We start from the raw sequence: 12,610 nt of genomic DNA, 5'->3' as shown, positions 1-12,610 counted from the left end.
TTCCTCTGCTGACAGGAGGCAAAGCCAGCCACGAGGCATGAACCAGGATCAGGGGGCATCATGATCTGCTGGCTGTAGTACGGTTTAGAGAGGGGGCTTAAGCCTTGGTTCATTGGTCCACAGGTTTGAGCAGGCTCATAGTCATCTGTGGGTTCTGTTTTTATAATTGGAACTGTTAAAAGAAAAAGTTTTAAATAAACATGAGTTGCGTATTGGTATGATCGAGTTGGCTTGTGGCTAGGATACCCTTTGCAAAACAAACAACGTCTTGAATAAGACTCTGTGTGTCTTTTGCCTAGTTCTCCCACCCTATAAAAAAAAAAATGAATGAGTCATCAGCACAAGAAAGTCACAGCTGGTTCTAATATTGAAAAGGACTATTTTCTTTGGACTCTCCTCCAGCACTAATGTGCTATAAAAATCTATTTGCAAATAGCTGTGCTTCAGTGGAAGCTTTGGACCCAAGGGCTCCATGGATTTGTAGTAATCAAAGCAAGAATTTTAACTTGGATATACTACTGCATTTCTACGGCTACTGATGGCCCATTTGATAAATGTCAGTGCATTCGGTAAACTGGAGCATAATAAGGTAGAGATGGGGCTTTCAGAGTTCAGTGAAAGTAAAATTGCAAAGATATATGACAAACTACTACGTACAAGAAGTTTTCAATTACGAGGGTATTTTTGAAAGAGAAGGATTTGATTTATTTAGTTTTTACATGATTGTGTTTAATCTTACTAACCAGCGAATGGGCGTAAAATATTCAGTAAGCTGCATCCAGCTCTCAGTGATTCTATGTTGGATCCAAACTGCTAATGCCAGCTCCTAACAAATGTTAACTCTGTCTGTGGCTACCAAGAAAAACTGACTCCTGTTCTAGATCTCTGCTTGCTCCACCCATTGTCCCAAAAGAGGCTTCAACGGAGCTGTCAAGCCACCTCTCTAAATACCACCAGCTCACGGACAGAGTGACTATGAGCATCAACTCCCTTGTGACAAATGTAGAGCTGCTTTCTCAAATCAGGGAAGAGATCTTTCCTCAAATCAAAGTGTCTTTTCCACATCGGCTTTCTCTCTTAAATCAGAGAGAGGTGCCTTTGCTGCTTCTCCTACAACACATGCAGCGCACAGGTAAAAGACACTCCCTTTCTCTATCAGGAAAATTATTAATAATAGAACCAAGCGAGTCTATAGATGTATTTTTTTCTAGCCAGATGCAACGCTAATGCATAAAACAATTAAGTATGGATGCACAGTGGCATGTACCTTCTCTCTCAAAACTGATCCACAGGAACAGCTGTTGTTTGAAGGTCCTGCTGGAAATTTACAGTGACACCAGGGAATATCTTTCAGAATATTACAATAACTGATCCGTTGTGGCACAAAGTTATTAATAAACACCTTTGCACCACTTAGCTCAGAGCACGTGTGTTGCGTGTCTCTGACCGTACTTTTATTTGTGCGTTTTACAAAAAACCTTATACATTCTCCAGACATTTACTGTGTTCGTGTTTGAGTCTTTTGAACCCCTAAAAATGCACGTGTGCATGTGTACATATAAAACCTCTTTTAACACTCACGAATTTTGCTGCTGGTGAATGCACTTCACTACCCTTGTTTTACAGTCCCCTAACCTCTTGTTAACTTTGCTCCTTTTATGTTCTTTTACATATAGATGCTTGCAACACTTGTTTCAAGATTTCTAGCACCCCTAGTAAAAAACGTGCCTATAGACGTAACAGATGCACAGGTGCTGCTCGAGACAAATGTGCTAAGGATAATGAACTGTCATTGGATTCCTCATAATCTAATTTTCACCTGCTCATGTGCTGTGCACTGGCTAGCAGGGCTACTAATGCACTTGGTTGCAGAGACGCAGATTCCAGGTTCAGCGACAGCTTTATAAAACCAATATCACACCCTTTATGAAAATGCAAGACCAAAGAAACGCACCTAGATAAACATAGCAGCTCAGATATTGTAAGAAAATACCTTTAACAAGTTCCTGAGCTAGCAAATATTCTCACATGTTTTAGATTAGGTTCACTGTACTAGCACTAACCACAGCCCAGCTGGAAATATGATGGTTGTTGAACACCGAATTTTCCCAATATATCACTGTTATAGAAACACCTGTGCTAAATAATTCCAAGCTCAACCACTGGCAATTCAACTCCAATAAACCCTGGAGTTGTCTGACTTGTTGTAACCTAGGGAAGGGTTGTAGCCTTGGTGGCAGGCTGGCTGGAGCCTTTACAGAAGACAGGTTCCTCATCTCAGGCTGGTTTTTCATTGTAGCTCTTCTACAGCACATCTTTGCTACTGGGTTCACCAGGCACCTTTTTATCACTTCACTTTGAATTTTTTTTCTTTATAAAAGCAATGCCATGAGGTCTATTTGGAGGTCTGATTAGTGGCCATGAACATTGTGAAGCTGTTTTCATATGCTGCTACACTGAAATACACCTACTGCAACCAACAGAGGGTAACCAGTAAGTCCTGCTCTGCACTGGGCGAAAGACTGATGGGCAGAAGGGACTCTATTCCAGACCTGTTAGTCCAAAAACTCTCTTGGAGATGATGACAGCAACAAGGACACTGCTGGCTGCCCATAAATTCAGAGTTCAGAGGGAAAATAGGGACTGGTGGTAATTATAGGACCAGTCAGGGCAAGTCACAGTAGCTTGTTTGCCATGGGAAACAAGGAGGAGGGACAAGAGATTAAGTGGCACCTCAATTTTATTTGACATCTGTTTACACTGTCCCCTTGTATTGCTCTGAACTGATACTCCTGACCATCAGTTATTTCATGTAATGGGAAAAATTGTCTTTAAACAGACAGATGCTACCTGCAATTAGGGTTAGAGGTGCCTGAACTTGTTGAACTGAATTGTCTCCCTTACCTTTTTTACTGTGTTTTTTCAACACAGTAAAAAAAAAAAAAGTCTCCCCTTGGTAAGTATCATATTTTGTTTGTATGCTAACCTCATCACTAGATATGTATCACACTGAAAGAGAGAAAAAGCATTAACTCTGAATCGGTGAAGGGATTCAGATGTGACTTTTCAGTGCTTTGCCATTTGTGTAGCCATTTAACGCTGAGCAGAGTGAACGTATGGACCTTACCAAGCTGGGATGGCAGCTGCTCACTCCCCTTTAAAAAAAAGTGAAAATGTCTTCACAGGGTACCAGTTTGGAGAAGGAAGCTCTCCAGGATTTTTTTTTCCTCTTGGAGAAACCATTACTAATGACCCAGATGATCTGGAATCAGACCTGCAAAGCTGAGCATGTCAGCAGAAATGTAAGACATTAACAATTCCCCTTCTGGCTAGACCTCAACTTTTGTATTTTACATGAATAACTATATTACTTGACTTGTGGGGGACAGATAGATCCCAAATTGCTACATTACACCAGTTACCTGTTTATTTATGACGCTCTATCCTGTATCTGCTTCTCCCCAGCCTTCTCTCCCCTGCTTCTCTCCTACGTAACTTCACCAAATGGAGTAACAAAGGCCAAAAATCTTTGACAATATTTGTATTTCCAAACTCAACTCAAATGAGCTGTGGGTCTGACCTCCTGGTCGTTCTGAAAATAGTTTCAATGTGTTAAAAGTTGGTGTAAATCACCTTATATTCTTCCTTTTAAAGGGCAACCACTTTGCAAAGGACTGCAGAGGCTGGAGCTATGGGAATTTCAAGGCACACCTTCCAAAACCAACGCAGGAACAGCCTGTACCTGTACTCACTGGCTACCCACTCACCACCACGGTGTCTACGGCGTTACTCAAACGTTAACTCAAAGTTCAAATACTTGCACGTAATAGGGCTGACAGTTCCTAACACACCCTACCCACTGTCTCACTGACTTCTGACAGGCTGAGACTCTCAGGACACAACCTTACATGCCCACCTTCACCATTTTCTCCTGGGCAGGAGAAACCCAGTGGGTTCCCTCAGAGCAGCCAGGGCCAATCGCCAGCCAGCCATGGACCAGCCTTACCACTTACTGATTCACTACCTGCAAATCTTTACAGACCCAAGCTAGAAAAAGAGGTCTCATTCTCGAACAAATCCTTGTGGAGGCACGGTAAGCTATCATCTGCCGTAACACATACCCATTTCCACCATCACTCACTCGCACAAGTGAATATTTCACGCAGGGAGATGCGACCTGATACAGAAGGCAGTACAGTTAATTTTCTCAGGATTAATATTTAACAGAGAACAGTATTAGCCTGACTAACTTCTAGCTACAATATTTAAAATCTTAAATAACTCGGTAAAAACCTGCCAGCTAAAAGAGACACTCCTAGTCACACAGCAGGCCTGGACTGGCAATTAACTGGAAAAGCCCTACAGCTGCTCAGAATCTGCAAGCACTTGTAGCAGAAACCAGTCTATTTCTTAAATTTAGCAGAGCCATGTCAAATGGCAAGAAGGTTTCTGTCCCAAAGCTGCTCCATGGTGCCGAGATAACAGAACCTCAGCTGGCGAGAATGAAAAATTTTGACTGAATTTGCCAGACGCTGAGATTTGCCAAGAATCAACTGCAGCGACAAAGCCAGAATTTGTGAAATTGTAAACAGAAAAGATGATGCCATTTTCACATACGCTCAGACACAAAAATAATATTACTTATTTAAGAGACCCTACTCTGCTGAAGGATCAGGCCCTTGCCATAAAAAAAGCAAAAAATGAATGCAAGCTCAGTGAATTTTTGAGCACTTGTTACTTCACAATGTGTTAGATCGGCTGATGGACAACTTTAAATAGTCCTCAATTTTGAAATTAAAATGTGACAGAGCTCACAGTTCTAAATTAGTCTGATAAGCAACTTAATCAGCGTTAATTGGTTTTCAATGGTTTGATGATGCCTTCTTAAGACTCTGGACTCATGTCATTACGTCATCTAATTTAAGATGAAGTTCTGAGAACCGCGTGTTGGCAGCAGCTCTGGCTATAAATCAAAGCTTCTTACTCAGAGAGACCGGGGTTATGACATCATACTGAGGCGTTGGGCGGAAGACAATGGTCCTTCTGTGTGGGTCTGAAGCTGGGAGAAATATTTCAGCCAGTTCTGCAAGCCCACGTTTAAATGAAAGGCCTTTCTAGCAGGTAAAAAGTTAATATATCAAATCTCGAAGAAAAATAATAAATCATGCACATTCAGTAAAGGGAGTCAGAAAATGCTTAAATTATATGTATTTTTTGACAATTCTAACAAGTCTGTTTGCTTTTACACTTCAGCAATCCAGATGGGTTTTTAAACTTTTTTTTAGGGGGGTGCTATTAAAATATGTGAACTGAGAAAACATAATCATATAAATTAAACAGATGTTTATCCTGATTAACATTAAACTAACAAATGCCCGTTTCCACGTAGTATTATCAATGCAGACATTTATGGCACTGTAATATATTTATTTTGCCCTTAGGTTTGATTGAACCTATCAAACAAAATAGCCACCTTTCACGGTGCAGACTATGATGTAGTTCCCTGGCACCAGATTTTGGTTAGCATAAGAAAATCAAAACACTACTTTTTTTCATCATGTACACACATACATTTTTTCAACTTCTGGACTAAACATCTCATAATTGGTAAGAATTTGGGATGAGACTTTCAAAGAGGGTTGAGGAGTTAAGGTGGCCAAATCTCCATTACAGAGCTGAGCTCTGAAGCACCTGTTTGTGCCTTCAAAATTCTCCCCCATCAGTCAGTTCTGAGCCAGGCAGCACACCCTCTTCAACATGAACCACACCTTCCTTCAGAAGACACCGTGCAAGCACACCTAAGTGCTGCCAGCTGACCAGAGACACGGTTAGGGATGTGGACACATCTCCACATACAGTTTAGCCACTTTGGATTTGTGCAAAGACAAACTCCTGGCTGCTGCAGCAGCATTGGCTGGATCCAGGAGGCTTGAGCGGAGTGAGGACCTCACCTTGGAGCTTGCTCTGGAGCACTCGGGTGTTGGGGAGAGGCTGCCCTCAGAAACTACAACCTCCGTGTTTTCTAACACCAGAGCAGCAAAACTTTCTGAAACGCCCTGCCAACGTATCAGCGACGAGGGACTGACGCTCAACCCCAGGGATCTCCCGAGTCAGACACTACAGGGGCTTTGGCAGATGCCGCCTGCAAACTGGACATTTCTCCTGAGGCACCAATTCAACCAAAACATTTTTTTTTAAAGGTCAAGCTACTATCAAGCCTTTGCTTTTCAGTCCCTAAACCCAGAGCACAGTGCCTCAGACACATAGGGAACCTCACGCTATCAAGAAGCTGTAGGCAGCACACGTGAGCGATCGCAGCTTTTATCTACACAGCTATCTGAACTCTACACTGCTACTGGTACTGCTCATCAGGAGGGCTACCTCCAACACAGCCCTCTTCGGGTTCATGTGTACAGATTTTGATGGGACCAGATGCATATGTAGAGTTTTATACCAGAATAGCCTCCAGGTAGATGGAAGCCTTGCACATACATCTCAGCCTATCATCTCAGACAGTGCCATTATCTGATTAGAAAGTGCTTTCCAGCTAACTCATTTACTAAATGCTTTTCAACAGCTGTTAAACTATTACGTTATTCAACGCGTATCTATGAGACAGAAAGAAGATTACATACGGTAGCTTGGTGCACACACTGTTAAATGGGAAGTTGGGTGGAAGGTATTTGGGTTGTGCTAGTACAGAAGATAAGCATTAGCTTTCTTTCAAGAGAAAAAAGAGGGCAGGTTTAGATTAGATATTGGGAAGAAGTTCTTCACTGTGAGGGTGGTCAGACACTGGCCCAGGTTGCCCAAGGAAGTTGTGGATGCCCCCTCCCTGGAAGTGTTGAAGGCCAGGCTGGATGAGGCTTTGAGCAACCTGACCTAGTGGGAGATGTCCCTGCAGATGGCAGGGGGTTGGAACTAGATGGTCTTTAAGGTCCCTTCCAATCCTAACCATTCTAAAAGGGGAAAATTCTTAAAAAGCACAATTAATTTCCCATCCTAACTTCTTATTAAATCTTAGACTGTCGAAAAGGATAAATCAAGTCCTGTGGTTACAACTGCTTGGGCTGCTCAGCTGCTGCTCCTGTGGCGTAGCACTCAGCTCCATGACTGCCTGGAGCTGGAGGTTGAACCATGGACAACATCCAGGCTGTGCTGGCCAAGGCTTTTGATGTCATACCTGTCAGACATGTTAAAATCCACTGGGGTGAGGTCTTTTTTGACAATGCCAGCAGGTTGACAGAGGGGATTCTGCCCCTCTGCTCCGCTCTCCTGAGACCCCACCTGCAGTGCTGTGTCCAGTTCTGGGGTCCTCTGCACAGGAAAGGCATGGACCTGTTAGAGCCAGTCCAGAGGAGGACACGAGGATGATGTGAGGGCTGGAGCAGCTCTGCTGTGAGGACAGGCTGAGAGAGTTGGGGCTGTTCAGCCTGAAGAAGAGAAGGCTCCAGGGAGACCTTACTGTGGCCTCTCAATACTTGAAGGGGGCCTACAAGAAAGATGGGAACAGACATTTTAGCAGGGCCTGTAGCGATAGGACAAGGGGTGATGGTTTTAAACTAAAAGAGGGGAGATCCAGACTGGATGTAAGGAAGAAATTTTTCACAATGATGGTGGTGAAACCCTGGCCCAGGTTGCCCAGAGAGGTGGTGGAAGCTCCATCCCTGGAAACATTCAAGGTCAGGTTGGACGGGGCTCTGAGCAACCTGATCTGGTTGAAGATGTCCCTGCTCACTGCAGGGAGGTTGGACTAGTTGGCCTTGAAAGGTCCCTTCAACCCAACCTAAACCAGTCTGTGATTCTATGATGTGGCACACCACCAGCGCTGACATTACTCCTGCTCTCCTGACAAGGAGAGAACAGGAATGTAGTGGCTGTGGGCATGAGTCCCACAAGGTAGCAGCGTGGGGACAGCCCGATGCTTCTCATCCCTAGCAGTCCTGTGGGAAGCTCTGCAGGGATAGGTTTGCAGGAGGGCATCCTTACTGCACCAATTCTACCCCCAGATCTGCCCTCTCCAGAGAGCGGCTTGGATCCAGCTGACTTCAGTCACCTCGGCTCTGACATGGTCTCTGTCTTCAAAGATGGATGCAGTCTCTCCCACAGCCAGCAAAACACATCCTGCATTTCACCTCCAGCAGCCACCACCACTGTGTCCCCTTTAGGATCAATCACTGGGCAAGATTAATTATGGTGATCAGCCACTCCAGGAGAACACAAATAAGCATATCCTGTAATCCAGCCCATGTAATTCTAAACCTTGTTCTCCATCCCACGAGTTTTACCTTTTGGCTTTTAAGCTAATTGGAAGATCATGAAGCCCCACGCTTGCTGACATATGCATGTGAAATCACTGGGAAGGGAGGGGAGGAGTCCTTGAAATACTCATGCAGAGGGGTTCAGTGACTGAAACTACAGGTTGGGTTTTGCCATCTGAACTGGAGTATTTGAAAAGGGAGGTACTGCCAAAAGACAACTTTATGCACTGGAAGTCAACTATTATGGGGGATCATAGAGGGGTGATGGTTTTAAACTGGAAGAGAGGAGACTGAGATGAGATCTGAGGAAGAAGAAATTCTTTGGTGTGAGGGTGGTGAGACACTGTCCCAGGTTGCCCAGAGATGCTGTGGCAGCTCCTCCCTGGAAGTGTTTAAGGCCAGGCTGGATGAGGCTTTGAGCAACCTGGTCTAGTGGAAGGTGTCCCTGCTCATGGCAGGGGGGTTGGAAGTAGGTGATCTTTAAGGTCCCTTCTGGGACGTCACCTGGGCAAAGTGTGGGCAGTTCTAGCGGGGATCCAGCAACTGGGAGCAAAAGCACCCGAGGGCATAAGGCTGGTGAGATCCTCCAGGTAAGGCAGGTCCTCTGCTCTGCCACAGACCTGCCATGGCTGCTGGAAGGAGCAGAGTGGCTGATGTGCCCAGCAAGGATGAATTTTGTGATCCTCTTAAATGGAAACAGGACTCTGACAAAATCTCACCTGCTTTTTGTTACTCTGTTAAATGTCAAAAGTAACAATCAGCCACCTAGCATCCAAAATGAAATAACCTGTAACAGCGCATCGTGTCAGAATGAGCAACTGTGATTCAGATTTTCACCTAGAATTAAAAAAAAAATAATCCCCTGAGACCAACCTTCCCTGTGTCCCTTCTGTCACACTGCCCTGATCCGCACAGACTTTGCAGCAGCCTGGCTGTCCCCTGGGCTGGATAGAAACACTTCCAGTAGGTCCAAGGCTTCAGCCCTGGCTTTGTCACACTCGCTCCCTTCACACCAGCCCTGGGAACTCTTACCTAAGGTGGGCAGGGGCACAATTTGCTCCTGCTGACTTCCATGCTCCTTCCTCCAGGTCCCCAAGCTTCTGCAAGGTGCTGCCGTGGCACTACCCACCATGGCACTGCCCACCATGGCATCACCACGGTCATGCTGCACATGCCGCAGGTCAGGATCCTTTCCCAGCCCAGGCCCTGAATCTGGTCTCGCAGAAATGGTTAGGCTAATAATTTTGCCAGCCTTGAGCGTGAAAATTCAACAACTACTCAAGAGGTGAGAGGTGTCAGGAGACAGTCAGCAAAAGCCGCGCTCTGTGTCATGCTAGAGCGGCAACACTCTGCATCCTCATTTGACTGTCTTCTGCCAAGGTGGCTGATGTTGCCTTTGAACGTAGAAAGTGAGCTGTGGGCAGAAGAGCTGAGGTGAACCAGCGGCATGGCTGCTCAATGCCATCGCTGGCAAACTGCTGATGGCACTTGTCTGTGGGGCAGGCAGGAAGTTGGGAGGACACTGACAGCAACACGCAACTGGCATCGCTCAGAAGCACCTCAAGAGCTTCACTTTCACACCCGTAAACAACACCACTAAGGCACATCCCATTGCTGCAGGCAGGCTCTTGGCACAGCTCCGCATCACCAGATTCAAAGGACCTCCATCCCCATCAAGTCACTTGTCTACGTGGCCAGGTTCTCGGAGCTCAGCACCTGGAGGCCCATAGGTGCAGGTGCTCGTAGGGAGGGCAAGAAACTGCAGCGTGAAGAGTGTGTCCCTGGAAATCTGTCCCTATGGGTGGCAAAACACGCCTCAAAATAAAGGTTGCCCAGTGTATCAACACAATTTTAATGAAAACTAGAAGTAGTGAAACAGGTTTTTAATAATGTTTTGACAATTAAGAAGCCTGACAGAAAAGAGAAACCGGAAATACTTTATCATCAACTCTTTGCAAAAACATATTTGTCATTCCAGTAAAAGAAACACATCAACTTTCCTTTTTCCATCTTATTAAATATTTCCTAGACAAAAGAGCCTGTCTCTGCTTAGTCAAATATCACCACTTGTCTAAATCAAATTCAAAGAAAAGCTCTTTTGCGTTCACCGTTCTTGATAGCAACAGTCATTAGATAACAGAAATCAGAGAGAGCATTCACTCCTATCTGTGAAGAAGCTGTTCTTGAACACATTTCCTCTATCTTGAGGTACCTACTTAAAAGAAATCTGAATAAACAGAGATCTAACCCTTATCATTCAATGTGTTGTTTAACAACATCTAAGCAGGAGAGCTCTTTCAGCTTTCTTAGCAGATGAAAGCACAGGATTTGGAACCACAGCATATGCGTCTGATTGTTCATGTGCTTCTTCAGCCTCTCCAGATTAGTTTGCACCTCAAATGCTACCGCTTACATCTAGTGATTTCAGAAGACTATGCCTCCTCTTTGAAAGGCATGTATGGGTCAATGGGATAATAAATTCACAGAAGCAAAATGACACATGGTCAGAAAGAGAAATAAAAACCAAACGTTTTTCTAGAGAATAGGGTTCACAAATGCAGGTTCACCCATGGTTTTCCAAAACATTCTGCTGCACGTACCAGAGCCGAAGCAGTGGTGGGACTTTAAAAGCTGAATATCCATGTGTCCGCTCATTGTGCTTTGCTCATCCGGTCCTGCACCTTCCTCCTCAAGTTCTAATGGGATGTGGCAATGCAAAAGGTATTAGTACTTACCGTACAAGCTGTGGGAATGCACCTGTGCCAGAATGGTATAGAGATTACTTATATTTCTGTGCCAGGCATGTCTGGGGAGGAGCCTCAAGAGCCAACAGCCTGCAGGCTCCAGGACAAACCTGAGATGCAATTGTTCAGCGATGCATAATACTGAAGCAATACTAAAGAAAATGATATTACAGTCATTTCTGTATGATATAGGCTAACATAGGATTCGGGGATTGCTCAAGTACAGCAGAACATTAAATCAAAATTTCAATTAAAAGTGGATTATGAGTACTTGGGTTTACAGTCTGTCCCAAGTCAAAGACTTAAACAAGTCTGTTTTCCGGACCTTGGCTCTCATTTGTCAAGCCTCTTACTTTCTGTTTTGTTATTTAAACTTCTCATTTTCAGAGCAGTAAGATATTAATTTTTACAGCATGCTTTTTTTTTTTTTTCCCCTCCTTTCCAAGACAAGAACTCATCTTCACCAAGTCCCTGCTCTGCAAAACACTTGAGCTAACAACTCAGAAGAAAAAGTACAACCCTGCCACATCTCCGCAGCACAGGAGAAGCTTTATGGCAGTGAGACCGTAACACCCCACTTGAAGAGGGCAGCTTGTGCTGGCTGCATGTCACAGAGTTGTACTCCATGAAGATGCTATACGACCATCCACAGGAGGTGGGATTAGTGAGGCCACGTGTCCCTGGATCAACTGGTTGCCTTCCCTAGGGAATGAGGAGAAAGAGGAGCTACAGGATAAAAACCCCTCTTGCTCTGCAGTTGGTAGACTAAAGGCAGATATTTAAGCTTTAGTCCATATACAGTATTTTGCTATGGCACAGTCCAGTTGAGCTGTAAAATATATGTCATGCAGCTTTTAAAAGATCCCTCATGCAGAAATACCTGTAAAATTATGGTAGGCGCTGAAATGTTAGCATTTTGGCTAGTCCTAAAGCACGGAAGGAGAAGCAGCTTAGAGGATACTATCTGATTTGTGTAAAACCATATCTTAACTCTTGATTATCACTCTGACGTTTGCTTGTCAAAAACCTACACCTTCTATGTTCGTGGGATTTGTTTAAACAAGAGACAAAGCGTTACCTGAACCAAAATAGTGCTTATCTCCTTTACAGTTTTCTACACTGTGGGTGTTGACTCCACTATTTTTTTTCTCCACAAGTAAACTTTGGTTTTCTACAGTGTCTCAAAACACTAACAGAATGCTGTGACTGCAGTCAAATAAAGCAGGACACCCTAAAATGACTCCTAGAAATACAGCAGCTTAAATGACTGATTCAATCATTGTGCGTGGTTTCTGAATACATCGTCAAGGTGATCGTATCTATCTTTGAAAGGCATGATGGAAACAACCACCAGCAATATAAGGCCAAAACCTTATGGCTACAACACGACCATAAGAGAAACACACTGTATTATTAATTCTGATAATTGCAGAAGCACATTCTCACTCTTACACTGTTATGAGAGAATCCACAATGAACCTAAGGTGTTTTTCAATGACCTATACGCACATATACATCGATATTAACAGAACGTGAGTGCAGCGCCAAACAGGAATGGGGGGGAGAAGGCATATTTATGTTTCATACCTGCTTCCCTTTCCCCTA

At 44.2% G+C, this 12,610-nt stretch overlaps 1 protein-coding gene across 1 annotated transcript in view; it reads right to left on the bottom strand.

The window, feature by feature from the left end:
- Positions 1 to 12,610, bottom strand: part of LOC104526964 (nuclear factor of activated T-cells, cytoplasmic 1-like) — a gene marked incomplete at its 5' end in the record, with an annotated part of 16,352 nt that overhangs the window by 1,949 nt on the left and 1,793 nt on the right. Inside the window, 2 exon segments of the mRNA XM_010170558.2 lie at positions 1 to 2; positions 4 to 172. The exon segment at positions 1 to 2 is cut by the window's left edge and continues 504 nt beyond it. Of these exon segments, the coding sequence (XP_010168860.2) occupies positions 1 to 2; positions 4 to 172 (171 nt within the window).

The sequence above is a fragment of the Antrostomus carolinensis genome, unplaced genomic scaffold (assembly GCF_000700745.2).
Source record: "Antrostomus carolinensis isolate BGI_N321 unplaced genomic scaffold, ASM70074v2 scaffold43826, whole genome shotgun sequence".
NCBI classification, from domain to species: Eukaryota; Metazoa; Chordata; class Aves; order Caprimulgiformes; family Caprimulgidae; genus Antrostomus; species Antrostomus carolinensis.
This window is presented reverse-complemented; position numbering and strand designations above follow the sequence as displayed.